This window comes from Perognathus longimembris, chromosome 7 (assembly GCF_023159225.1).
Source record: "Perognathus longimembris pacificus isolate PPM17 chromosome 7, ASM2315922v1, whole genome shotgun sequence".
Taxonomy (NCBI): Eukaryota; Metazoa; Chordata; class Mammalia; order Rodentia; family Heteromyidae; genus Perognathus; species Perognathus longimembris.
In genome coordinates this window covers 8,309,458-8,337,396 of record NC_063167.1, presented here as the reverse complement: position 1 = coordinate 8,337,396, position 27,939 = coordinate 8,309,458, and the positions used below count along the sequence as shown (strand labels likewise).

Sequence of the window (27,939 nt, the reverse complement as noted above, 5' to 3'; positions counted from 1 at the left end):
CTCTGGGGACCTGTGGCCCACAGCTGTTCGCTGGGTTATTTTGGTCCCAGGGGAGCTGGTCAATTCCAAGGTGTTTGAACCAAAATAGCCAGCAGCAGGAAATCCCCAGGGCCTCTAGGAGGACCCGCCCCCGGAGAAGTTTCTAGAATAAGGTGGGGTGGGGGGTGGGGGGCGGGTGAGGTTTGGCTTGGGGAATGGTAAGGCTGGGGACCTTCTCCATCACCTCCCTAGGCCATCAAAGCTGGGGAGTTGCTGGGTACTGTTACCTCACACTTCTAATCCTAGCTACTCAGGAGAAGAGTGAAGCCAGCCTGGGCAGAAAACATCTCAGAAACCCTTATCTCCGACTGACCAGCAAAAAGCCGGAGTGGAAGTGTGACTCAAGCGGTAGAGGGCCAGCCTTGAAGCAAATAAAGCTAATGAGAATATGAGCCCACCCCAAAATATTGGAGGAATTTGATCAGTTCTTTTTTCTTTTTTGGTATGGGGGGTGTGCCTGTGCTGGGGCTTGAACTCAGGGTCTGGGGCCTGTTCCTGAGCTTTGTCGCTCTAGGCTGGTGCTTTACCCTTTAAGCCACAGCTCCACTTCTGGCTTTTTGATGGTCAGTTGGAGATTAGAGTCTCCTGGGTTTTCCTGCCCAGGTTGGCTTGGAACAGCCATCATCAGATCTCAGCCTCCCCAGCAGCCAGGATTAGAGGGTGAGCCACTGGTGCCTGGCCCAAACCCTGTCCCAAGGAGCTGCTGAGACCCATATTATGCTTCTCCCTTTCACAGACGCTTCCAACTGGGACCAGGGAGGCAAAGACACTGGTTTCAGACCGCTCAGCTAGGGTCCGGGCCATCGCTGGGCTGGATGGCTCTGTCAGCCCCACAACAGTGTCCGGCGTCTGTGGATCTCAGCCCTAAGCTCCAGGTCAGCGTGGACAGGGCTGGCTGGCCCTGGCTGTCCTCTGGGCTCTGGGCACTGCCAGCCTTGCTTACTCTCCTCCTTGCTGCCGTGCGTCAAACGCAGGAGGGAGATGGAGGTACGGAGGGCATTCCACCATGCAGCCCCACGCAAGGGGCAGAGCCCCAGTGACCCAGGCCCTGGCCGCCGCCGCCGCTGCTGGCGACCTGGGTGACGCGCTCGGGGAGAGCGCTTGGGGACCAAGCAGGCACCAGGCGCGGGGCGCATGCCCGGGACAGGACGCGCCCTCTAGAAGCTGCTCCGGGGCTGGATCGCTGGACCTGTCGTCCAGTGCCGCCTCTGGCCGGACCCGATCCCCCCCCTGGGGCCCGCCTCGGCCCCCCGGATTTTCCAGTGGCTTCATTTCCTGTGCGGTCCAATCCCTTGGCAGGCGCGCGCGGCTCCCTCCCCGCCCCGGCTGGGACACCTCCGCCCGTCCCGGCCGCCGCTGAGGTTCCCCCGTGCGCCCCCCGGGGGCGCCGGACCTCCCCGCCCCGCTCGGCCCGCCGGGAGATCCGCGTTCCCCACCCCGGCCATGCGCCCCCGCGCCCCCGCCGCCGGGGTGTTGGGGCTCTGCAGCGTCCTCCTGCTGCTCCGGCCCGGACACGCGTGCCCCGCGGGCTGCACCTGCACCGCCCCCCACACCGTGGACTGCCGCGATCGCGGGCTCCCCAGCGTGCCCGACCCCTTCCCGCTGGACGTGCGCAAGCTGCTGGTGGCCGGCAACCGCATCCAGCGCATCCCCGAGGACTTCTTCATCTTCTACGGCGACCTGGTGTACCTGGACCTGAGGAACAACTCGCTGCGCGCGCTGGAGGACGGCACGTTCAGCGGCTCCGCCAAGCTCGCCTTCCTCGACCTCAGCTACAACAACCTGACCCAGCTGCGCGCCGGCGCCTTCCGCTCCGCCGGGAGGCTGGTCAGGCTGAGCCTGGCCAACAACCGCCTGGCGGGCGTGCACGAGGCGGCCTTCGAGAGCCTGGAGTCGCTGCAGGTGCTGGAGCTCAACGACAACAACCTGCGCAGCCTCAACGTGGCCGCCCTGGACGCGCTGCCCGCGCTGCGCGCGCTGCGCCTGGACGGAAACCCGTGGCTCTGCGACTGTGACTTCGCCCACCTCTTCTCCTGGATCCAGGAGAACGCCTCCAAACTGCCCAAAGGTGAGTGGAGGGCCGGCCGGGGCTGGGCACGCTGCCCCCAGGGGAGTGGACGTGGCTGGAGGGGGCGGGAGGACAGGGGGACGGGGAGGGGGCACTGCGGCCCCGAGTCCGGCTGGGGCCTGGAGACCAGGGGCTCGACCAAGCAAAACGGTCCCAGGTGAGTGGCCCTGGGTGCTGACGGTTGCCAGTGCGAACTGATCCTGGATCCCTGCTGGGGAAAGGGAGTCTGGGTGGTTCCCAGTGTGAACTGATCCTGGATCCCTGCTGGGGAAAGGGAGTCTGGGTGGTTCCCAGTGTGAACTGATCCTGGATCCCTGCTGGGGAAAGGAAGCCTGGGTGGTTCCCAGTGTGAACTGATCCTGGATCCCTGCTGGGAAAAGGAAGCCTGGGTGGTTCCCAGTGTGAACTGATCCTGGATCCCCGCTGGGGAAAGGGAGCCTGGGTGGTTCCCAGTGTGAACTGATCCTGGATCCCTGCTGGGGAAAGGGAGTCTGGGTGGTTCTCAGTGTGAACTGATCCTGGATCCCCGCTGGGGAAAGGGAGCCTGGGTGGTTCTCAGTGTGAACTGATCCTGGATCCCCGCTGGGGAAAGGGAGCCTGGGTGGTTCTCAGTGTGAACTGATCCTGGATCCCTGCTGGAGTAGGGAGTTTGGATGGTGCATGCAGAATTCTCTGTCCCTGTCTGTGGCCATCCCTTCTCCAGGCTTCAACAACTTACTTTCCCAAGTTAGGGGCCTGTGGGCTCTGCCTCAGGTCAGGTGCAGATCACCTCAGAAGGGCTTTGGTCCCAGGACAGCTGGGCTTGGGTCATTTATGGGTCCCTAAGTGGGAGGCAGGAATCCCAGAAGTGGGACATGGAAACCAGCCAGCCAGTTCTAGGGCTATCCAGTAGCCTGCAAGCCTCAGCCGGCCTCTCAGCTCCCCGCCTGCTCTCCTCGGCTTATAGAGGCAGGCGACGAATATTCTTGGCGGGGACTAAAGGCAGCCTGCTCAGAGTCAGCCATGCAGCAATGATTCCCACAGTTCAGTGGCTTCTCTAAAATCCCTTCGCAGCCGGCGCCTCCCCTGCTCTCCGGTGCCCCCCTTGCTGCTAGCAGCATGGGTGCCCAGGTTGGCAGGCAGGAACCCCAGGGCACATGGGGAGCAATGGCCCAGGGAAGGGGCCCCGGCAGGAAGGAGGCGGAGAGGTGAGGCTCAGGCGCTGAGGGGACCTCCGGCCTCCACCCACATCTCCACCAGGACAGATCCCGGCGATGCCCTCTTCCCTTGGCTCAGAGCCATGCAGCCTGAGCGCCGGTTTGTCTCCACTCCATCTTCTGAGCATGCGCGGTGTGCAGAATCCCCCATGTCCTCCATGCTGTTCCACACTGTCCTGACCTGGCCCCTCCTCCCGCCCCGGGCCTTTCACACCAGCCTGAATTCACCCTGTGAACAGTCCCTGAGGAGGTCTGACCTGCACCGTGCAGAGCTCCCCCCTCCCCCAGGGGTGACCTTTGTCCTCCGTGTCCTGCCCAGCTCCTGGGGCCAGAACATAACCTGGGGCACACCTCTCTGGGAGAAGGGGTAACCTAATATCACCCCCCTCCCATCGTGCGTCCCGGTGTCTTCTAGATGGGGGTCAGTATGGGAGGGTTGGGGGCCTGGAGTTTGCTCTCACTTCTCTCCTAGGGGGCTGGGACTTTCAACAGGTCACTCATGGCTCATGTACCTCACTTTCCTCATCTCCACAGCACGGGAGTTGACCTCTGACAACTCCCCAGAGCCCTCAGGGGGCTGGGTGGTGGGGCTGGGTCCTGGGTGAAGATCTAGGAGCTTGTGCACAGGTCAGATCCCGCTTCTGGGTGGTGAAGGAACACTGTGTAGACAGGGTGGTGCTGAGAACCGCAATGTGCTACGGTGGGTGGAAATCCAGAGGAAGGCAAAGCCAAGCTCTTCTCCATGGCAGGGGGAAGAAAATGGGCACCAAGTGGCCATGGAGCTGGCCAGGAGGGAAGACGGGCCGCCCACTCGGGGCAGGGGGCAGTGTCAGGGCCCTGGAGGCAGAATGTGGCGGGGCGGGGAGGGAGTTGGTCTCACTCAGCCAGGGAGACTTGGAGCCAGGCAGTGAGGGCTCACGCCTGGAATCGCGGCTACACAGGAAGCCGAGATAGAAGAACCTCAGTTCAAAGCCAGCCCAGGCAGGAAAGTCTGTGAGACTCTTTACCTCCAACTACCTACCAGAAAACCAGACATGGTGCTATGGCTCAAAGTGGTAGAGGGCCAGCCTTGAGCAAGAAAGCTAAGGGGCAGTACTCAGGCCCTGAGTTCATGACCCTAGTACTAGGGCACCCTGCACTCAGTGTAAGGCCGGAGCAGTGCTCCCAAGCTGTAAATCAGAGGTAGGGGGTGGGAGGGAGGATTGGGCACACATCCCAAGTTCACATCTGGACTTGGATTATGACCCTGAGCAAGCTCCTGGCCTCCCTGAGCCTCAGTTTCCTGCCTGTAGATTCAGAACGCAATGACAACGTCTCCCAGCGTGTTGTTGCCTGGGGTTGAAATTCCACGAGTGGCCCAGGTACTTGGAACACAATGTCCTTCTGCCTGGGTTTTCATGGCTGCTTATACTTAAAAGCTTTCTCCATGTAACTGATCCAATGACTGTACCTATTTGGGGGGTACAGTACAGAGTGCAATTACCATTTTTTTTATCTCCTCAACCATGTATCATTTCTTTGTCCTAGGGACCCTCAGACTCTCAATTATGCAAAGCATGGCTTGCTTCCTCATGGTCGGTGCTCTACCACTTGAGCCATGCCTCCGATCTAGCTTTTTGCTGGTTATTTTGGGGATGGAGTCTCATGAACTTCTCTGCCCCAGATGATTTCACAATTCCATCCTGCAGATCTCAGCCTCTGAGTAGCTAGGATTACAGGCATGAGCCATCAGCATGGACACTTCTAGGTGTGTGTGGGGGGCGGGGGGGGGGGGGAGGGAGTGTCCTGGGGCTTGAATTAGGGCTAGGGCACTGTCACTGATCTTTTGTACCCAAGGTTAGTGTTCTATCACTTGGGCCACAAGTCTACTTCCAGTTTTGGGGTGATTAATTGGAGATAAAAGTCTCATGGACTTTCTTGCCCAGGCTGGCTTTGAACCATGATCCTCAGAGCTCTGCTTTTTGAGTAGCTAGGATGACAGGTTTGAGTCACCAGTACTGGGCAAGCATGAGGCTTTCTAGGTGAGCTCACTACCTCTTCCCCAGGACAGAATCAAAGGCAGGAGGGCAGAGAAAGGTGTCCTCCCACTTTCCCCAGCCTCCTGCCACCTCCCTGGCCGCTTCCCTCCTCCCCAACTCCCTCCCTCCCTCCTCCCTGGCCTCCTCTTCCCCTCCTCCCCAGAACTGTCTCCCTGTGACCTTGACTAGCTCGGATGCTCGCAGAAATGAGTTGTCTGCCCTGCGAGTCCCTCCTGCGTCCACGGCGTGCACAGCCACAGAACACACCACGCAGGGGGACACGGGAAGCACGCAAGGCCCTTGGGTCCCTCCTCCCAGCCTCCTTCACAGAGCTTGAGGTGGAAGAAATACCCCCCCCCCCACACACACACCCCTGGGGAGAGGAGAGTTCAAGGGGACACAAGGATGCCCAAGGTTCCATGAACAAAACAGAAACAAAACCACCATGCAAACAACCCCCAGAGCACCCCAGTAGTGCTGGAGTTCAGGTCAATAACATTCTAATGTAAGTCATAGGAAACATTATGTGGGGAGGGGGAGCCCTGGTTCAGTGGGGAGTGTGGCAGCCTGTGAGTGAAAGCGAGTTCTGGACTCATACTTTACAAAGAACACATTATATGATCATGTAATTTCTTTTTTTTTTTGCCAGTTCTGGGACTTGAACTCAGGGCCTGAGCACTGTCCCTGGCTTCTTTTTGCTCAAGGCCAGCAACTCTGCCACTTGAGCCACAGCGCCACTTCTGGCCGTTTTCTATATATGTGGTGCTGGGGAATCGAACCCAGGGTTTTATGTATATGAGATGAGCACTTTACCACTAGGCCATATTCCCAGCCTATGATCATGTAATTTGTAAAATTAATTTCATGTATTTACTTTTGTTTATATGGTGCCCGAGGAATCAAACCGAGGGTCTCATGTATACCAGGCAAGCACTCAACCACTAAGCCACACTCCCAACCTTGATCATACAATTTATGTAACGATATTATACTCAAATATACTTATAAATACGCTCATATTGATTATCACTTGTCATTTTTTTTCTGAAACTTAACATATATTGGACATCTTTTATTTCTTCATTTTTTTTTTGTCAGTCATGGGGCTTTACCTTGGAGGCCTGCTCTTTTTGCTCAAGGCTAGCACTCTACCACTTTGAGCCACAGCTCTACTTCTGGTTTTCTGGTGGTTAGTTGGAGATAAGAGCCCAGACTGGCTTTGAACCGTGGTTCTCAGATCTCAGCCTCCTGAGTAGCTAGGATTACAGGTGTGAGCCACTAGTGCCCAGCTATTTTTTTTGTTTTGTTTTATTGAGATAAAGTTTTGCTACATACCTCAAGTTGACTTAGAACTTGTGATCCTCCTTCCTTGGTCTCCAGAATTCTGGGATTACAGGAATGTCCTGCCACACCTAGCTCGAGTGTTGTGTGTTTCATCTGGCGGCCCTACTCCACTGCCTAAGGGACGTGATAGCCTTACAAGGGCTGATTCCTGCCTGGCAGACGCCTGTGCCCACCATCTCCCACACCCAACAAGAACGAAACCGGGAACAAAGAAGTGAGGTGGTTTGAACCGCTGGAGCCTCCTGGGCGGCTAACCCCATGCCTGAATACCTGAGTACTTCCCAGGTTCCCTCCCGTCAGCCCTAGGTTCTGATGGTTCTCCCTGGAGCAGTCAGGGACAGTGGGTCACCTAGGGGAACAGGGATAATCTCTCTCTAAGCAGAAAGTTCTGGAAGCCAGAGACCTCAGAAATAGCTCGTGTGACTGGCCAGGGTGGAGAGGCAGACAGGGTGGAGAGGCAGACAGTGTGGAGGGTGCAGGGGAGTCCCCCGAGCTGGGGTGGTGATGACACTGCTGTCATAGCCGGATGACTTTCACAGCCTGCCCAGTGTCACCTGGTCCATCCGTCCGTCTTCCCTTTACAGAAACCTGGCAAGGGGACAGGAAATAGAGACACGTTGAGAGCAAGCTGATGGTGTTTCTCAAAAGGTTCTTCTGAGAGCCTAAGTGAAGTTCTGGCTCCTGGGCCCTGGTCCTCATGAATGAGCTTCCTGGGGGGCACCTGGGCCCCGCCCCCGGCTTGGCCCCGCCCCTGGCTTGGCCCCACCCCCGGCTTGATCCCGCCCCTGGCTTGGCCCTGCCCCTGGATAGGCCCTGCCCCAGCTTGGCCCCGCCCTGTCCTGGCCCTGCCCTGCCTGGCCCCTCCCTCGGGTAGGCCCCTCCCCGGATAGGCCCTGCCCATCCTTGGCCCCGCCCCCGGGGTGGTGTGCACACGGGAGCCTAGGGGACCTGCCAGGGCTGCCCGCTCTCTTCAGGACTGAGATTCTCGTGGGTAGGAGAGCACTGGAGTGTTTGCTCCCACTGTAACATCCTGTGGTTTTGGTGCTGCCTGGGATATAGGTTTGTTTCGGTACTGATTAAAGAATTAAAGGGCTGGACAGTGTTTAAAGCACATGGAGTAAGTTTATTTGAAAGTAAAAAGAGGGCTAGGAATGGGGCTTAATGGTGGAGTGCTTGCCTAGCATGCATGAGGCCCTGGGTTTGACTCCTTGGTACCAAATAAACAAAATAAATAAATTTTAAAAAGTAATTTAAAAAAAAGAAAAGAAAAGGAGCTGGAGGCTCATGCTGAATCCTAGCTACTCGGGAGGCAGAGATCTGAGGTGTATGGCTCAAAGCCAATCCAGGGAGGAAAGTCTATGAAACTCTTATCTCCAATTAATCACCTAAAAGCCAGAAGTGGCAGAGTCCTAGCCTTGAGCACCAAAGCTCGGGGACAGCGTCTGGGTCTGAGTTCAAGCCCCAGGACCGACACCAACTCCCCCAGCCTCCTTGGCTGTGCTTTTTTGCCTAGACAGCCGGTGGTGAGCAGTGTTCAAGGCTCAACGCTCCATCCCTGGCTTTACGTATGATGTCCAAAATGCTTCCTCTTTGGTAGGTGGTGGCTCCTGCGTCTTCAGCTCCAGGTCCAGGGAGTATTTCTGGTGTGTTTGGGTGGCTCAGGGAATCTTGTTCTCCCTGCTGCCTTGGGCCGGGGGCACACACGGAGCGTGTCCCCCTGTTCCTGCCTTTGCAGATTGCCCCTTAGAAGTGAGTCAGGGCGGTGTCACCTTTCTCCCCAGTGCCGGGGTGGTGTCAGCATTTCCCGGCAGCACGGGCTGGCGAGCTTCCGTGGACAGACCCCAGGTGACCTCAGTGAGCCCTGTCTCACTCGGTGTTGGCAGGTCCCGCCCCAAGTCCCGATGCCCTGCCCCCAAATGCTGGGTCTCCTTGAAAACAGGGCACCCCTTGTTTCATTCTGCTGGCCAACTGAAGGAATACCTCATGGCTGGACACAACGGGGCAGTGGACAGACAGCCTCTGGGGACACAGCCAGGACAGTGTCACTGCTAGCTGCAGGTGAACTCTCACATCACCAGCTGATTCAGATCTCAAAGGGTGGACTGTGGGAGTGTGTGTGTGTGTGTGTGTGTGTGTGTGTGTGTGTGTGTGTGTGTGTGTGTTGGTCCTGGGGCTCAAACTCAGGGCATGAGCACGGTCCCTTTGCTTTTTTTGCTCAAGTCTGGTGCTTTGCCACTTGAACCACTCTACTTCTGGCTTTTTTTTGGTAGTTAGTTGGAGATAAGAGTCATATGGGATTTGAATCGCGATCCTCCAGTCTCAGCCTCCTGAGTATCGAGGGTTACAGGTGAGAGTCACTGGCGCCTGGCTCATCCCGGAACCTGGTGTCCACTCGTGTCTTGAGGTACTGAGGTGCTCGGCAGGTGGGCGGGGACCTCCCAGGTGCATCAGTTCTTCCAGGTGACGTGGGTCGTGGTGAAGTCCTGTGTGAAACAGACTCGATGGACCCAGTGTGTTTTCTACCCTGATGACAGCCCACGCGAGCGTCCTGGGCTCTGAGGCCCGGTCTGTCCTGTGTTACCATTCCAGGGATTCTTCCCCCATCCTCCCTCCCCATTCCGCATGGGGCTTCCCTTCTGCCCTTCTTAGCTTCCAGGCTCCCGAGTCCGGGTGGAGAGCCTGTCTGTGGGATATTGGCTCCTGCCTTGCCTCAGAGCCGCTGTCCGTGACCCTGTTTGAGGACACAGAAACGTGTCCCGTTCCAGTGGCCAGTACAGTGCATACATGGCCGGTCTGGAAGACTCTGATGGCCTTCACCTCTCTTGAGGACAAGCCCAGCTCCCTCCCATGCCCTCCAGCCTCCCCGTTCTTCCTCCTCCATGTCCCCACGCCAGTGGCACCAGAACCTTCTTCTGTCCCTGGAACAATTGAGCACCAGTCCCCAGCCAGGGCTGCGGAGCTCATGGCGCTGGCTGCCAGAGGGCTGTGTCCAGGGAAACTTCACCTCCCCCATCCTCCCTGACCATCCCTGTCACCTGTCACTAGGAGCACACCTCCCTGCCACCAGGGAGCACAGGCCTAGTCCACAGACTCATCCCCCTACAAAGGACCCGCCAAGACAAAAGCAGCTCACCACTGTCAGCCACGCCCTGGGTCCCCAGGCCCCCAGTGGGGCAGGGAGCAAGCCGGCAGGTGGACGCACAAATTCCCGAGAGCCATTGCGAGCAGGCTGAGAATACCAGCTCTGCCATTGTCCTTCCCGAAGGTCCCCATCCCAACTCCGGGGCAGGGGCCGGGAGCACGGGTTTTCTGGCTTCTTTCCATAGGTCTGTGGGATTCGGGTCACATCCCATGGCCTTCCCAAGCCTCAGGTCTCCATGGTGACAGGGAAGGAGACCAGGTGCTCCTGTCCCCAGCCAGCGCAGGGCTGGCCGGGGAAGGAGGCTACAGATACTACTCAAGCTTGTGGGTCCCCGTTTCCAGGCCCCCCAAGACTGAGGCCTCTCCTCCCCCCAGCTGAGTTGGACACCTGGGCTGCTCAGCTGAGAGAAACTGAGGAGGGGGTTAACCGAACTCTGGCATCAGCAGGGCTGCGTGGAGGGACTTAGGGGTGGCCCTTATAGCCCTGTCCCAGAGACTCCTGGGATTGAGACCTGGAGGAGGGAGGACTCACAGGAAACACAGCTCCCCTGGTCCTCCTCCTCTCCTTTCTTTCTCTCCACTTTTTCTTCCGTTTAGAAGAGCCTCCCTCTCTCCCAAGCTCATCCACTCCCCTAAGAGCCGCAGCCGCCGAGGCTGGGTGAGGCTGTCCGGGCCTGGAGGCTTGTCAGGTTTTGTCAGGGAGTCTGGGAGGAGCACCTCTCTTGATCTCATCATTTGGAGATGGATGGGGTGACACTGTGTGTAGCAGCGGTCACTGTGGGTATAGGGGTGCAGGGGAAGGGGCTGGGCAGGCCACCCCAGGTGTCCTTAACCACGGCCGTACCTCCACTTTGGTCATCCGAAGGCAGGTCCTCTGGGGTTTGGGGAAGTGGTGGATCCGGGCTGAGGGCCGCTGGGAAAGTGTGTGGTGACAATGGACGGGGCGGTCATGGAGGATGGGCAGGGCTGTGACAGGTGGCTCCTGAGGTCCCTGGCATTTGTAAGCCAGGGCGCATACCTGATACCTGTCCTGGCCCTTCTGTGATTTCAATTAATACAAAACAAAAACACTCTATACGTGGAGCTCTCTTTCCCCCGGAACTGGGGCTAGAACCCAGGGCCTTGCGCATCCCAGGCAGGCAGTCTACCACTGAGCCACACCTCCACTCCTCGGCCCTCTCCCAACCTGGAGAGTTAAAGCTCCCAGTCCCCGAAGGCCAGACAGAAGCGCGAGCTTTGCACGCCTCTGGGCTCTCTCTGCGCCTCCCCGGAAACCACGTCACCCACCGGCAACCGGAATCGGCTTCTTCTAAATGTGTGCCCTGGGTGTCCAGCCCCTTCCGCTGCCCCTCAGCCGGGACACTGGCCTTCTGCGGCCTTCCCCAGAGCATCAGGCTCGTCTCACTGCCAGTGTCACCCACTGGGCCTGCTCCTTCACCGGTGGCTCTACTGACACGGCTCTGCGCCCTGGATATGGTCACCCAACATGCTGGGTGCAGGCGCCCCGAGCACTGAGCCCACTCCCTTAGGCCATTGAGTCTACCTTGTTTTTTATTTTATTTTATTTTTTGTCAGTCGTGAGTCTTGAACTCAGGGCCCAGGTGCTCTACTCCTTTGAGCCACCGTGCCATTTCTGGCTTTTGAGTGGTTCATTGGAGCTAAGAGTCTCACAGGGACTTTTCTGCTCGGGCTGGTTTTGAACCATGATCCTCAGATCTCAGCCTCTTGAGTAGCCAGGATGACAGGCATAAACCGCTGGCTTTTGAGGTTCCTTTAAAAGTCAGAACTGAAATCAGTCCTGGGCCTTGGGGCCTCAGAACCCAATCTTAGAGGGAGCAAACCAAAGGTGACTTGTATCCATGATCAGAAACCAGATTAGACCAAGCACCTGCTGAAAGAAAATCCCCCTTCAGGTGCTCTGGATTCAGACAATGATGAATATGACAACAGCACTGCCATCCTGGAGAGAACATTCTAGAAGATTCTGGAAAAGCTTAGACCTTCGTTTTTCAGATGGGAAACCATGATTCCAAGAGACCACGTGCCTGGCCCAAAGCCTCACAGCAGAGTAGTGAAAATCCTAGACCGGAGCTGAGGCCCCCTCCCATCCCTGCCACTTCTGGGTGAGCACCAGCCCCCAGGACCACACCCCTGTCAGTAAGGGGGGACACAGCACAAAGGCTGGGGGTGGGCTGTGATCAAGATCTGTCTTGGCTGAACCCAGCTCCCTTAGCAGTGGCCTGTGTGAGCCCGAGGAGCTGCCTCAGCGTGTTGGGCCTCAGTTTCCCCCGACATAAAGCATGGACGGCAGTATTCATGTACATCGTGAGGGCCAAGGAGCTAATCCCGAGAGAGAGCAAAGCTCTGGGGGCCGCCGCTGTAAATCAGTCAGTGCTGGCTCAGGCCTCCGTGCCGCCAGGACGGAGCGTGGGGACACGCGGCCCATGTGCCACTCTGCCACCCGCCCACTGCGCGCGTGGAAGACGAGCACAGCCTTCCACCGGGGGCTTCCTTCCACCAAGAGCCCCAGACGGCACAGACCTGCGCTCCCTGCTCGCCAGCTCAGTCCTCCAGGAGCTCTGACAAGCTGTCAGGCCAAGGCAGCCCGCCCCTCCTGCCTTCTGCCTCTTCTAGAGGCTGCCTCCACCCTCCCCTGCTCCTCCATCCTCCCCTCCCGCCTCCAGTGCTCTGGCCTCACTTCCCGGCACCTCGTCTCCTCCTTCACTCAGCGCTGTCTGGGGATTAGAAGGGTAGCCGGGCCAGGGAGCCCCCAGAAGCAGGGTGGACCGCGGAGTGTCACAACGCGACGTGGGAGGGACCAGAGTCATGGCTGGCTGACTCCAGAGAACCTCACAATGGCCTTGCTGGAAAATTCGGTAACGACATCACTAATAATAGATGCATGGAGGATCCCTGCCCATGTTTGCTCCTGTGTAGGAAGTGAGCGTGGTGGAGTTGGTGGAGTTGGTGGAGGAGGTGAGCGTGGTGGAGTTGGTGGAGGAGGTGAGCGTGGTGGAGTTGGTGGAGTTGGTGGAGTTGGTGGAGGAGGTGAGCGTGGTGGAGTTGGTGGAGTTGGTGGAGTTGGTGGAGGAGGTGAGCGTGGTGGAGTCGGTGGAGTTGGTGGAGGAGGTGAGCGTGGTGGAGTTGGTGGAGTTGGTGGAGGAGGTGAGCGTGGTGGAGTTGGTGGAGGAGGTGAGTGTGGTGGAGTTGGTGGAGGAGGTGAGCGTGGTGGAGTTGGTGGAGTTGGTGGAGTTGGTGGAGGAGGTGAGCGTGGTGGAGTTGGTGGAGTTGGTGGAGGAGGTGAGCGTGGTGGGGTTGGTGGAGTTGGTGGAAGAGGTGAGCGTGGTAGAGTTGGTGGAGTTGGTGGAGTTGGTGGAGGAGGTGAGCATGGTGGAGTTGGTGGAGTTGGTGGAGGAGGTGAGCGTGGTGGAGTTGGTGGAGTTGGTGGAGGAGGTGAGCGTGGTGGAGTTGGTGGAGTTGGTGGAGTTGGTGGAGGAGGTGGAATTGGTGGAGGAGGTGAGCGTGGTGGAGTTGGTGGAGGAGGTGAGCGTGGTGGAGTTGGTGGAGTTGGTGGAGGAGGTGAGCGTGGTGGAGTTGGTGGAGGAGGTGAGCGTGGTGGAGTTGGTGGAGTTGGTGGAGGAGGTGAGCGTGGTGGAGTTGGTGGAGTTGGTGGAGGAGGTGAGCGTGGTGGAGTTGGTGGAGTTGGTGGAAGAGGTGAGCGTGGTGGAGTTGGTGGAGTTGGTGGAGTTGGTGGAGGAGGTGAGCGTGGTGGAGTTGGTGGAGTTGGTGGAGGAGGTGAGCGTGGTGGAGTTGGTGGAGTTGGTGGAGGAGGTGAGCGTGGTGGAGTTGGTGGAGGAGGTGAGTGTGGTGGAGTTGGTGGAGGAGGTGAGCGTGGTGGAGTTGGTGGAGTTGGTGGAGGAGGTGAGCGTGGTGGAGTTGGTGGAGGAGGTGAGCGTGGTGGAGTTGGTGGAGGAGGTGAGCGTGGTGGAGTTGGTGGAGGAGGTGGAGTTGGTGGAGGAGGTGAGCGTGGTGGACTTGGTGGAGTTGGTGGAGGAGGTGGAGTTGGTGGAGGAGGTGAGCGTGGTGGAGTTGGTGGAGTTGGTGGAGTTGGTGGAGGAGGTGAGCGTGGTGGAGTTGGTGGAGGAGGTGAGCGTGGTGGAGTTGGTGGAGTTGGTGGAGGAGGTGAGCGTGGTGGAGTTGGTGGAGTTGGTGGAGGAGGTGAGCGTGGTGGAGTTGGTGGAGTTGGTGGAGTTGGTGGAGGAGGTGAGCGTGGTGGAGTTGGTGGAGTTGGTGGAGTTGGTGGAGGAGGTGGAGTTGGTGGAGGAGGTGAGCGTGGTGGAGTTGGTGGAGGAGGTGAGCGTGGTGGAGTTGGTGGAGGAGGTGAGCGTGGTGGAGTTGGTGGAGTTGGTGGAGTTGGTGGAGGAGGTGAGCGTGGTGGAGTTGGTGGAGTTGGTGGAGTTGGTGGAGGAGGTGAGCGTGGTGGAGTTGGTGGAGTTGGTGGAGGAGGTGGAGTTGGTGGAGGAGGTGAGCGTGGTGGAGTTGGTGGAGGAGGTGAGTGTGGTGGAGTTGGTGGAGGAGGTGAGCGTGGTGGAGTTGGTGGAGTTGGTGGAGGAGGTGAGCGTGTCGGAGTTGGTGGAGGAGGTGAGCGTGGTGGAGTTGGTGGAGGAGGTGAGCGTGGTGGAGTTGGTGGAGTTGGTGGAGTTGGTGGAGGAGGTGAGCGTGGTGGAGTTGGTGGAGGAGGTGAGCGTGGTGGAGTTGGTGGAGGAGGTGAGTGTGGTGGAGTTGGTGGAGGAGGTGAGCGTGGTGGAGTTGGTGGAGTTGGTGGAGGAGGTGAGCGTGGAGTGGTGGAGTTGGTGGAGGAGGTGAGCGTGGTGGAGTTGGTGGAGGAGGTGAGCGTGGTGGAGTTGGTGGAGGAGGTGAGCGTGGTGGAGTTGATGGAGTTGGTGGAGTTGGTGGAGGAGGTGAGTGTGGTGGAGTTGGTGGAGTTGGTGGAGGAGGTGGAGTTGGTGGAGGAGGTGAGCGTGGTGGAGTTGGTGGAGTTGGTGGAGTTGGTGGAGGAGGTGAGCGTGGTGGAGTTGGTGGAGTTGGTGGAGGAGGTGAGCGTGGTGGAGTTGGTGGAGTTGGTGGAGTTGGTGGAGGAGGTGAGCGTGGTGGAGTTGGTGGAGTTGGTGGAGGAGGTGAGCGTGGTGGAGTTGGTGGAGTTGGTGGAGGAGGTGAGCGTGGTGGAGTTGGTGGAGTTGGTGGAGTTGGTGGAGGAGGTGAGCGTGGTGGAGTTGGTGGAGTTGGTGGAGTTGGTCGAGGAGGTGGAGTTGGTGGAGGAGGTGAGCGTGGTGGAGTTGGTGGAGGAGGTGAGCGTGGTGGAGTTGGTGGAGGAGGTGAGCGTGGTGGAGTTGGTGGAGTTGGTGGAGTTGGTGGAGGAGGTGAGCGTGGTGGAGTTGGTGGAGTTGGTGGAGTTGGTGGAGGAGGTGAGCTGGTGGAGTTGGTGGAGTTGGTGGAGTTGGTGGAGTTGGTGGAGGAGGTGGAGTTGGTGGAGGAGGTGAGCGTGGTGGAGTTGGTGGAGGAGGTGAGCGTGGTGGAGTTGGTGGAGGAGGTGAGCGTGGTGGAGTTGGTGGAGTTGGTGGAGTTGGTGGAGGAGGTGAGCGTGGTGGAGTTGGTGGAGTTGGTGGAGTTGGTGGAGGAGGTGAGCTGGTGGAGTTGGTGGAGTTGGTGGAGTTGGTGGAGGAGGTGAGCGTGGTGGAGTTGGTGGAGTTGGTGGAGTTGGTGGAGGAGGTGAGCGTGGTGGAGTTGGTGGAGTTGGTGGAGGAGGTGAGTGTGGTGGAGTTGGTGGAGTTGGTGGAGGAGGTGAGCGTGGTGGAGTTGGTGGAGTTGGTGGAGTTGGTGGAGGAGGTGAGCGTGGTGGAGTTGGTGGAGTTGGTGGAGTTGGTGGAGGAGGTGAGCGTGGTGGAGTTGGTGGAGTTGGTGGAGTTGGTGGAGGAGGTGAGCGTGGTGGAGTTGGTGGAGGAGGTGAGCGTGGTGGAGTTGGTGGAGGAGGTGAGCGTGGTGGAGTTGGTGGAGGAGGTGAGCGTGGTGGAGTTGGTGGAGTTGGTGGAGTTGGTGGAGGAGGTGAGCGTGGTGGAGTTGGTGGAGTTGGTGGAGTTGGTGGAGGAGGTGAGCTGGTGGAGTTGGTGGAGTTGGTGGAGTTGGTGGAGTTGGTGGAGGAGGTGGAGTTGGTGGAGGAGGTGAGCGTGGTGGAGTTGGTGGAGGAGGTGAGCGTGGTGGAGTTGGTGGAGGAGGTGAGCGTGGTGGAGTTGGTGGAGTTGGTGGAGTTGGTGGAGGAGGTGAGCATGGTGGAGTTGGTGGAGTTGGTGGAGTTGGTGGAGGAGGTGAGCTGGTGGAGTTGGTGGAGTTGGTGGAGTTGGTGGAGGAGGTGAGCGTGGTGGAGTTGGTGGAGTTGGTGGAGTTGGTGGAGGAGGTGAGCGTGGTGGAGTTGGTGGAGTTGGTGGAGGAGGTGAGCGTGGTGGAGTTGGTGGAGTTGGTGGAGTTGGTGGAGGAGGTGAGCGTGGTGGAGTTGGTGGAGTTGGTGGAGGAGGTGAGCGTGGTGGAGTTGGTGGAGTTGGTGGAGTTGGTGGAGGAGGTGAGCGTGGTGGAGTTGGTGGAGTTGGTGGAGTTGGTGGAGGAGGTGAGCGTGGTGGAGTTGGTGGAGTTGGTGGAGTTGGTGGAGGAGGTGAGCGTGGTGGAGTTGGTGGAGTTGGTGGAGGAGGTGAGCGTGGTGGAGTTGGTGGAGTTGGTGGAGTTGGTGGAGGAGGTGAGCGTGGTGGAGTTGGTGGAGGAGGTGAGCGTGGTGGAGTTGGTGGAGGAGGTGAGCGTGGTGGAGTTGGTGGAGGAGGTGAGCGTGGTGGAGTTGGCTCAGCTTAACCACCTCATAACTGGGAGCAGAGGTGGGGAAGGGGCAGCCAGGGGTGAGGGGTGGTGGAAATGATGGACGTGAGGCCCGGGCGTGGTGGCGCACACCTGCAATCCCAGCAGTTGGGAAGAAGGACGCGGAAGGAACAGAAACTCCAGTTCAGCCTGGACTAAATAGTGAGACTCCATCAGAAGAAGAAGGAGGAGGAGAAGGAGGAGCACAGGAAGAGGGAGGAGGAGGAAGGAGAAGGTGGTGGAGGCCCACGCTGTGGAAGGAAGGGGAGGACAAAGGGGAGAGCTGGTTCCCGTAGGCCTGGCTGGGGAGGCGGTGGTGTGGGCCTCGTGGTTGGGACTCTAGTGGCTTCGGTAGGAGCAGCGGTGGCGGTGGTGATCAAGATGGCCCCGGGGATGGCCAGGTCCCCAGGCGTCACATCCTCAGCCCTCCGTGTGGTCCTGGGCTCGGGTCCCCCGGGGAAGGCCAGGCTGGACGCCGCCCTGGCGTGGGTCCCTTTGCTGCAGGGGTGGAGGACTGAGGTCCGTGTCCCGACGCGGGGCTGGGGGAGCCGGGCTGCCGCACGGATGCAGACAGGAGTCTAGACCCGCGCAGAGCCGGGCACCCCGGGAGAGCCCTTGACCCCCGCTCCCAGACGCCTTCTTCCCTGTGCAATCAGCGCATGACTTAATCAGACAAAGTGTCTGCTGCCGAGACGGAGAGGATACTAGGACATTTCTCCCTCTGTGGAATGAAAGTGATGGTGGGGACAGAGGTCAGCACTAAAGGAAATGAGAGCCTGCGCCCCCCCACCCCGGCCTGCCCTGGAGCCCTGATGCCTCTCCCGTGCCTCCCTCAGCAGCACAAAGTGGCTGCAGCAGCGGCCACAGCACACCTACCTTCTCCAGGTGCTCAGGGTGCATTCGGACCACAGAGAGAACACTGGACAAGGAGTCAGGAGACCTGGGTTCCACCGCAGACCCCAAGGGACTTTAGACAAATGAGCTGACCTCCCTGAGCCTCCCCTCTGTGAAGCAAGGGTGAGGAGAGAGGGAGACGGGGAGTTGTGCAGCGAGGCTCCTGGGATGTGGGAAGGCAGAGCACCTGGCTGCAGGCCGGCCGGTGGGCACTCAAGGCCCCCCACGCTGCCGCCGCCTGGGCCTCTGGCTCCAGGGAGGTCCAGGAGAAGGGCCGGGAGGGTGGGGAGGGCGTTCTGGGCACCCGCCGGCTCTTGGCTCAGTGAGAGCAGAGCAGATAAGCAAATGGCAGACTGGGTTGAGCTCCAGCAAAGAGCAGAGGGATCAGTGCCCAGGGAGCCCCAAGAAGCCGGGGCAGCTCAGGGGGCCGGGGAGGGGCCGCAGGAGGACAAACCCACCCGGCCAAGGTGGGACTGGGAATGGGAGAAACGCTTTGTTCTGCCGTGGCTTTTCGAGGAGGAGGGGAGGAAAGGATGGCCAAGGCCATGTTGGACTCGCGGGACCTGTCTTGAGGAAACGAGGGGGGAAAAAAACCCAGGGGTGCTTTTCGTTTGTCTGTTTTTGTTTCTGTCTTTGGTGCCCCTCTTGGGGCTTGAACTCGCGTTCCGGGCGCTGTCCCTGAGCTCTTTTGCTCAAGGCTAGCGCTCTACCACGTTGAGCCACAGCCGCACTTGTGGTTTTCTGGTGGTTACCTGGAGATAAGAGTCTCATGGACTTTCCTGCCCGGGCTGGCTTTGAACCCTGATCCTCCGATCTCAGCTTGCGGAGTAGCTAGGGTGACAGGTGCGAGCCACCGGCAGCTGGTTCCCACGGTGGCATTTGATGACCACGCCGCGGCGGAGGGGTGCGGTGCGGAGCTGGGGTGCCTTTCTCCTCAGCAGATGTGTTTGCTTTGAACGAACGGGTTCTTTGCTTCCCTTTCTCTTTATTTCTGCGGTGTGTGCAATAAGCACAATTAGGAAACTGAAACTCTATCTTTAAGCACCAAAGTGCTTACGAGGACCTTTGCCGGGGGCACCGGGCAGCCCGGGCCGGCGGAGGGGCAAGGCCTGGAGGGGCCCTGGCTGCCGCCTGTTTCCTGGCCAAGGGCCGTGCTGGGCGCCAGAGATTAATCTCAATCCCCCATCTGCTGTGTCACCGTCTATTTCTAGGATGGCAGTGCTCTGCCCTCTCCACTCAGGTGTCAGCTGTGCAGAAAGTCATCCATCAAGGAGAGGGGGGCCAGTGTGTGTGTGGGGGGGACAGGGGCCCCAAGCCACCCTCCCCCTCCCCTCTCTGTCTGTCTGTCTGTGTTGAGCCAGTCCTATGGTTTGAACTCAGGGCCTGGGCACTGCCCCCGGGCTTTTCTGCTCAAGGCTGGTGCTCTACCACGCGAGCCACAGCTCCACTTCCAGCTTTTTTGGTGCTTCCTTGGAGATGAGGGTCTCACGGACTTTTCTGCCCCGGCTGGTTTTGAACCACGATCCTCAGATCTAAGCTAGGATTGCAGGTGTGAGCCCCCCACCTGGTTCTGCTTCTCTCTTTTTTTGGGCCAGTCCTGGGCCTTGGACTCAGGGCCTGAGCACTGTCCCTGGCTTCTTTTTGCTCAAGGCTAGCACTCTGCCCCTTGAGCCACAGCGCCACTTCTGGCCATTTTCTGTATATGTGGTGCTGGGGAATCGAACCCAGGGTTTCATGTATACCAGGCAAGCACTCTTGCCACTAGGCCATATTCCCAGTCCCGGTTCTGCTTCTCTTCAGTGTGCCCCGGGCCCCCTTCTAATGGGGTGAGGACCAGATGGGGCCCGCTGGTTTGGGAGACACAGAAAGACCCATCATGGAGTCAAAGATAGGAAGCCACTTGGCTCCAGCCACGCTGCCCATTGGGGTGTCGCCCCAGGAGGGGACACAGAACCTCTGAGTCGCTCTCACTTTCTCCCAGGATGCTGCTGTGGTCCAGAGTTAGGTGGTCTGCATGGGGGGGGGTCCCCACTCCCCACTGAACTCCATCAGTGAGACCTGAGCATAAAGGAGCAGGACCAGCTCTGCTCACGTACACAGAGGCGCCACCCACTGCAAGGACGCGCTCTAACCCCAGGTAATCCCAGGTCTTGGGCGGCAGAAGCAGGGAGATCTTTATAATAGAGACCCTGTCTCAAAACAGATCGGACCAGACCAGAACAAGACAAGCAAGGCAGATCTGAGAGTCTGGGTCAGAGGCATGGCTAGCCAGCAAACGAACACATCAGGTAACCAGTGCGAATCCTGGTCTCAACCAAAAGGAAAGAAAGAAACGATCTGTGAGTCTAGAGAGAAGTGTGCGGGAAGTGAAGGGGTGGCTCAAGTGGTAGAGGGCCAGCCTTGAGTGAAAAAGCCAAGCAAGCCAAGCTGCCCAGCAAGGCTGTCTGGTAAGGCTGATTTGTGGGTGCTTTCCAAGGCAGGGCTCCCAGCGCCCAGAGCCATGGGGACTTCTGTCTGTTGGTGAGGTCCATTACTGGGGAAGCTCTTTGTAGCCATCCACTAAAGCCACTTTTTTTATTTATTTTCTTTTTTTATTTGCCAGTCCTGGGGCTTGAACTCAGGGCCTGAGCACTGTCCCTGGCTTCTTTTTGCTCAAGGCGAGCACTCTGCCACTTGAGCCACAGCGCCCCTTCTGGCTTTTTCTATATATGTGGTGCTGGGGAATCGAACCCAGGGCTTCATGTATACCAGGCAAGCACTCTTGCCACTAGGCCATATTCCCAGCCCTAAAGCCACTTTTTTAAAGATCTTATCTTTATTCCCACATTCATTCAAGAACAGTGTTTGCAGCTGGGCACTGGAGGCTCACGCCTGTAATTCTAGTCACTCGGGAGGCTGAGATCTGAGGATCGTGGTTCAAAGCCAGCCCAGGCAAGAAAGTCCTTGAGACTCTCATCTCCAATGAAGCACCAAAACAAAAACAAAAAACAAAAACCAGCTAAAAGTGGAGCTGTGGCTCAAAGTGGTGGAGGGCTAGCTTAGAGAAAAAAAAAAAAAAAAGAAAGCTCAGAGATCATCCTCAGGCCCTGAGTTCAAGCCCCAGGACACACACACACACACACACACACACACACACACACACACACACACACACACCCCAATTGTGTTTGCAAGAAGTGTGTATTGGAATGTAGCAGAATGAAACAACAACACAGCACCCAGGTGTAACCGTGTTGGTCTGGTGTTTGAGCAGGGATGCGCAGGGAAGCAGAAAATAAACTCATGCGTGCTGTGCTCCTGGAACTGACAGAAGCGATCCAGGTGGGGATGGAGAATGACGCTGGCCACCGGGCGGGACTGGGTGTGCAAAGGGCCTGGGCAGGGGCTGAGGGTGTGGAGAGGTGGCTTGGGCAGGTGACTTGCCCTGGCCATGCATCTGCTGAGTCCTCCTTCGGGAGAGGGCCGGGGTAGCGGCCTCCCGATGAGGCTAGGCCGGGGATGACGATGCACACAGGGCTACGTGAGCAGCAGTCTCCCGTGGTCCCCTTGGGGCTTACTTGTGGAATAAATGATTGTTTTTTGGTTGACTGACTGTAGTGTAGATTTGTGGGGTACAATGGGACAATGGTTGGAGAGATGGAGGATGGAAGGGGGAACACAAGGTCAAGTAGGGACACCCCCTCCCCCTCGCCCACTGCTGCCTCTCGATGCCTCCCAGGCCCAACTCCTGCTTGGTAGCTTTCCCTGGAGATCTCACCCCCTCTTATTTTTGTAGTCAGGGTGTCACTATGGAACCCAGGCTAGTCTCAAACTGGTGGCTATGCTCCTGCCTTAGCTTCCAAAGTGCTGGCATTACAGGTAAGTGTACCACACCTGGCCGCCCCAGACCTCTCCTGGGACTTTTCAGTGTCTACCTGGGAAGATCCTCCTCCTCCTCCTCCTCCTCCTCCTCCTCCTCCTCCTCCTCCTCCTCCTCCTCCTCCTCCTCCTCCTCCTCCTCCTCCCCCTCCCCCTCCCCTCCCCCCCCCTCCCCTCCCCCTCCCCCTCCCCCTCCCCCTCCCCCTCCTCCTCCTCATACTGGACCTGGGTGCTATCCCTGAGCATTTTTGCTCAAGGCTAGGACTCTACCACTTGGGTCGCTTTTCCACTTCTGACTTTTTGGTGGCTAATTGGAGATAAGAGTCTCCTGAACTTCCCTGCCTGAGCTGGCTTCGAACCTCGATCCTCAGATCTCAGCTCCTGAATAGCTAAGCTGACAGGCGTGAGCCTCCAGGGTCTAGCCTATCCTTCAGCTCTTGAGCATCTCTGAAGGCCTGGGGGGTAAAGGCTTGCTTCTCCTAGGAGATGGGGACCCCTGTGGGAGGTCCTTAGGGCATGTTGGGGGGATACTGGCCCTTGAAGGGGCCTTGAAGCTTGGCCTACCTCTTCCTCTGTGCACCTCAGGAGTGATGGAGTTTTCTCTACCGCACGCTCTACCATGAAGCGCTGCCCAAGGCACTGGGATTAAATCAACCATGGCCAGAGGCCTCCCAAACTAGCCGAAACAAACCTCTCCTCTCTGTAAGTTCTTCATCCAGGGTATTTGATGGTAGTAATGAGAAGCTGATGAGCACACATTTCAACATGAATGCTGGGAGACACTGATTTGTTTTCTAGTGAATATAAATTTGCTTTTGGACTCTGTTACCTACCATACAATGCCTAAAATCCTTCAGGTCTCAGTATCTGTGTGTGTGTGTGTGTGTGTGTGTGTGTGTGTGTGTGTGTGTGTGTGTGTGTGCGCGTGTGTGTGTTGGTTTGTTGGTTGACAGATGGCTGGCAGCCTCTACTGGGAGCCACTCCAGCAAATGAATGAAATCCGAGGTTACAGAAACCCCACTCAGCCCGTCAGACAGCCACGCGGGCCACAGCCTGCGGTTCACAAGGAGTGTCTGAAGGGAGGCCTGAGTCCTCAGCCCGGGGGGGGGGGTCCACTTGTCCCCCCCCCCACCTAGATGGCATCCTAGTGGCATTGGGTTAGAGGACACCTAGCTAGTGTGTCCCCTACAGAATTGACCTCCTGCCTCCAGCTGGGAGAAACCCCCACACATGTGGAGGTCCCAGAATTCCACCGTGTTGCTGTTGCTGAGACAATCTAGTTTTACTACACATTCCTACACCTAACAGTCTGTGACAATTGCCCTCTTACGGGATGTTCAATCCCCAGGGGGCTTTGTCCTCCCACCCTGGGGACCTTGACAATGTCCGCAGGCTTTTCTGTTGTTGTTGTTTTAGACTAGCACAATGGTTGGACATCCTGAAGGAGAGAAGAGAGGACCCTAGAGTCATACCCCCAGCTCCTGAAGGGGGCCAGACAGAGCCCCCTCCTGCCAGGCCTCCTGCCTGGCTGACCTTCTCAGTCCGGTGTGTTTTCTTGCTCTGCCCTTTGTGAGCTGGAGAGAGGCAGCCAGGGTCTTATCACGATGGCCGCGGCCAGCGCCCTCACGCCTGGCAGTTTCCAAACGAGCTTTGTTCCTCCACCTGTGGTGACATTTCCTAAGACCCCAGCTTTATAAAGATGCCAGAACTAACCTCCAGACACAAAGAACCTTGCGGACACCAGAAATGACCGGATTGGATTCGTACCACGGGCACCGCGGGCTTGTCTTGTATTGCGGTTGTTTCGGAAGACGAGCATCGCTGGGCACTGCTCAGCTGAAGACCAGGTTCGCGGCCGCGTACAATCCGCTGCTCTGAGAAGCTGCTTGTGCCCTCGACAGCATTTGTTTGTGCGCTGCCCTTCTTGCTTGTTTTTAGGATGTCTTGGCTGGGGTGGACTGCTAAGAGAAGACAGATCAATGGCTTTTCCCACTTTTTAAAATTCCTTTTTCTTCCTTTCTTTTTTCACCTAGCTTCTACTTTTTCATTTCAAGAATTCCCCCACGCAATTGGCCCTTTAAAGCACTCGGTGTGAGTCCAATGTGTTTGTTTGCATTCATTTATCTTTGTTTTTGCACTATGAAGGAGTGAACTGAGGGCCTTGAACTTGTTAGGTAGATACTCTACCACTTGAACCACACACCCCCAGCTTTAAAAATGCTCAGCTGCTTTTTTTTTTTGCCAGTCCTGGGGCTTGAACTCAGGGCCTGAGCACTGTCCCTGGCTTCTTTTTGCTCAAGGCTAGCACTCTGCCACTTGAGCCACAGCGCCACTTCTGGCTGTTTTCTATATATGTGGTGCTGGGGAATCGAACCCAGGGCTTCTTGCATGCTAGGCAAGCACTCTACCACTAGGCCACATTCCCAGCCCCTCAGCTGCTTTTAAAATGATCAGAAGAGCCAGGAGCTGGTGGCTCACGCCTGTCACCACCCTTAGCTACTTAGGAGGCTGAGATCTGAGGACTGAGGTTCAAAGCCAACCTGGGCAAGAAAATCTGTGAGTCTTATTTCCAGTTAACCCCCAGAAAACTGAAAGTGGAACTATGGCTCAAAGTGGTAGAGTGCTAGCCTGGAGTAGAAAAGCTCAGGCACAATGCCTAGGATCTGAGTTCAAGCCTCACCACAGACTTTTTTTTTTAAAAGTTCAGAAATAGGCAGAACTTTGGTCTCTTGGCCTCTCTGGTTTTGTCTCTTTTTGTCTCCTCTGTCACTGTGTCTTTCTCTCCTTCCTTCCTTCCTCCCTCCCTTCCTTCCTTCCTTCCTCCCTCCCTTCTTTTCCTCCCTCCCTTCCTCCCTCCCTTCTTTCCTTTCTTCTCTTTCCTTCCCTTTCTTCCCTCCTTCCTCCTTCTCTCCCTCCCTCCCTCCCTCCCTCCTTCCCTCCCTTCCTTTCCTCCCTTCCTTCCTTCCTTCCTTCCTTCCTTCCTTCCTTCCTTCCTTCCTTCCTTCCTTCCTTCCTTCCTGCCTGCCTGCCTGCCTTCCTGCCTTTCCTTTCCTTTCCTTTCCTTTCCTTTCCTTTCCTTTCCTTTCCTTTCCTTTCCTTTCCTTTCCTTCCTTTCCTTCCCCCCCTTTCTATGTTTAAACTTTGTACCTGCCACTTTCACTCATTGGCTAGTGTTCTACCAACAGAACCATGCCCCCAACCCCCCCTCCCTTTTATCAGTATCCAAATTTGAACTCAGGCTGGGCGCCAGTGGCTATAATCCTAGCTACTCAGGAGGCTGAGAGCTGAGGGTTGCAGTTCCAAGCCAGCCTGGGCAGAAAAGTCCCAGTGAGACTCTTATCTCCAATTAACAACTCAAAAACTGGAAGTGGAGCTGTGGCTCAAGTGGTAGAGCACTAGCCTTGAGCACAAAGAGGCTCAGGGACAGCACCTAGGTCCTGAGTTCAAGCCCCACAACCAACAACAATTTTTAAAAGTATACATATAGATAGTTACAACAAAATAAAAACTCTGGTTGCATATAAACAAGAGAACGGTATAGAGCTCCAACCCACATTAATTCCTTGGGTCTCGAACACAAGTACTGATGCTGGCAGAATAGAGTGCCCAGTCTGGTTGCTAGGCAACAGCTCCCAAGGGGAGGAAAGCCGCAGTGGGCTGGCTCTGGATGCTTTTATGGGATGGTCCAGGATAGAAGGAAGGAGGCAGCTCAGTCTTCCTGTCTCCTTCTCCCGAGCTGGCGAAGAAGGGACAGGCAGAGAAGAGCCCAGCAATTAGCAGGGGTGCTTTTTGCTGGGTAAATTGGCTGATAATTTAACAAGGTTTGAGCCAATCACATAATTTGGAAAATCAGCCGAGGGTCAATTCTTTGAAGCACTGAGCACCAAAAACCAAGTGCTGGTGCCTCCCACCTGTCATCCTAGCTACTCAGGAGGCTGAGATCTGAGGACCACAGGAAAGTCTGTAAGACTCTTATCTCCAATGAATCACCGAAAAGCTCAAGTGGTAGAGCAAAAAAAAAAATGCTTTGAGAAAAATAGCCAAGGGCCAGTGCTCAGGCCCTGAGTTCAAGCCTCAGTACTATCCCAGAAAAAAAAATGTGCAAGACCTTGAGTCCAAGCCCTGGGGCAGGCACAAATAAAGGGAAGGGAAGGGAGGAAAGGAAGGAAGGAAGGAAGGGAGGGAGGGAGGGAGGGAGGGAGGAGTATTCTTTTCCGAATAAACCTTTGTATCAATTAAGAAAAAGAAAGATGGTAATGCTTCTCTAACTGGGCTCTGGGCCAGCGGGACAGTCATCCGGGTACTAACCACGCCGAGCTGTGACCCCATGGCAGATTCCCGCACTGGGGCCTGCAGGGGAGAGCCTGGAAACCTGCATTCAACACCCTCTTTAGGTGACTGGGCCAGGCTTCAGAGTACCAGGTGCCATCGACAGGCCATTTTCAACGATGCCCCTATTTCCTCCCGTCAAGAGGAACCCTTTCAGGCTCACCACCAGGCTGTGCAGATCGCGTCCTCTGGTCGGCCTCAAGGACAGTGAAGAGGAGGGGACTGCAGGCTGGAGCGGGCCTGCGGAGGCTCCCTCCACGAGGTGGCGCTCTCCCACGCCTGGCATCTGCCACCCCCTTCCCTGTCTCCACAGACACCTGCTGCCTGGGTCTGAAGTCCACAGAGGTCCTTATTCGCGATCCAGTATGGTGCCTTCTACCCCCGCCCCAGGCATCTCCAAATCAAGATGCACCTGCTTGGCTGGCTTGGCCAGCCCAGCCTTGGTTACTTCTGGGAAGTGATGGACGGCAGGCTAACACACACTCTCTCTCTCTCTCTCTCTCTCTCTCTCTCTCTCTCTCTCTCTCTCTCTCTCTCCTTCTGCTCACCTCTCTGCAGGCCTGGATGCAATCCAGTGCTCCCTGCCCACGGAGAACCGGAGGGTGGCTCTGCACGAGCTGTCGGAGGCCAGCTTCAGCGAGTGCAAGTTCAGCCTGTCACTCACAGACCTGTTCATCATCATCTTCTCCGGGGTGGCCGTCTCCATCGCCGCCATCATCTCCAGCTTCTTCCTGGCCACCGTGGTGCAGTGTTTCCAGAGGTGCACCCCAAACAAGGACACCGAGGATGAAGATGAGGACGAGGAAGACTGAGCCACCCAGCCCAGCCAGCGACACCTCTCCAGGAGAGAGAAATGCCAACGAGAGAGAATGATCACCTAGCAAGGAGCAGGGCAGAGCCGGGTCCAGGTCTGAACTTGTGAGCATGTCCGCTCAGCGTTGGGAATGGGCGGAGCCGAGAAAGCCAGGGAGGATGGAAGGAATCACTGCTGAGTGGAGTTGGGCCTCCCGACTGACTGACAGCTAAAACGCAGGGAAAGTGGAAGGACAAGGGCGCGTCTTCTAGCTGCAGAGATCTGAGCGCTGTTCTTGCTCTGAGCTGCCCACAGTGGGGATCCAAGTTCTCCACGGGAGTAAGAACTCTTCTTATTTGTTCCTGAGAAACTTTGCGCAGTAGACAACGTTTGTGTCCCCTCCCCCGGGTCAGATACTGAAGCCCACCGGCAGTGGGATGGCCGTTAGAAGGGGCGGGGGTGGGGAATGGGGATGAGGCTGGAGGGTGGGGCCCTGCTGGGTGGGATTAGCACCCTCTCCTCCTCCTGCTTCTCCATGGGGCTGGAGGCAGTGAGGGGCTGCCCATGTGTGCACCAGGAAGCGGGCCTCACTGGGACCAGGGGGCCCAACTTCAGCTTCCGAACCAGTGAGAAATAAATACCTGTCATTTATAATTTACTAATCCTATTCTGCGGTATTCTGTTAATAGTAGGTCAAATGAACTAAGGCCCCACGTTCAACTGAAATTGGTACCAAAGGCAAAAGCTAAGGGGTGTGTGTGTGTGTGTGTGTGTGTGTGTGTGTGTGTGTGTGTCAGTACTGGGGCTTGAACTCAGGCCCTGAGCACTGTCCTTCCGTTTCTTTTTGTTTTAGGATTGTGGGGGGGGGGCCGGGGGGGGGGAGTTGTTTGTTTTTGCTCAAGGCTGGCACTCTACCACTTGAACCACACCCTCATGTCTAGCTTTTTGGCGGTTTACTGGAGACAAGAGTCCCACAGACTTCCTACCCAGGCTGGCTTCAAACCACAACCCTCAGATCTCTATCTCCTGAGTAGCTAGGATGACAGGCGTGAGCCACCAGCCAAATGCTGAATTCTTCTGCTAGTGCTATGGTAAGCAGGTTGGGAAACCATCAGTTAGCATCACCTGAACTCTGATCGAAAGTCTAAACGAGCAGAGGAAGGACAGTCACTGTGTGGAGGTGTGATGGGCCCCTTTGCTCAGAATCATGCTTCCCTCTGAAGAGTACAGTCAGTGGCCTGGGGGGGGGGGGCAGCGGGGTGGTAGTGAGGGGTCCCTTCCTCATCCTGAACATCTTGGCCGTTCTCTGTGCTGGTGGAGTCTGGGGCTTGTCATCTTCACAACTTTTAGTGAACGCTCCTG

General features: G+C 57.2%; 1 protein-coding gene across 1 annotated transcript; it reads left to right on the top strand.

Annotated features, from left to right (window-relative positions):
* Positions 1-1,482: 1,482 nt before the first annotated feature.
* Positions 1,483-27,215, top strand: Lrrc38 (leucine rich repeat containing 38). The gene is made up of 2 exons (XM_048349824.1): positions 1,483-2,107; positions 26,343-27,215. Exons 1-2 carry the CDS (start codon positions 1,483-1,485, stop codon positions 26,594-26,596), a joined length of 879 nt encoding a protein of 292 aa, XP_048205781.1. The 3' UTR covers positions 26,597-27,215.
* The last annotated feature ends 724 nt before the right edge of the window (positions 27,216-27,939 follow it).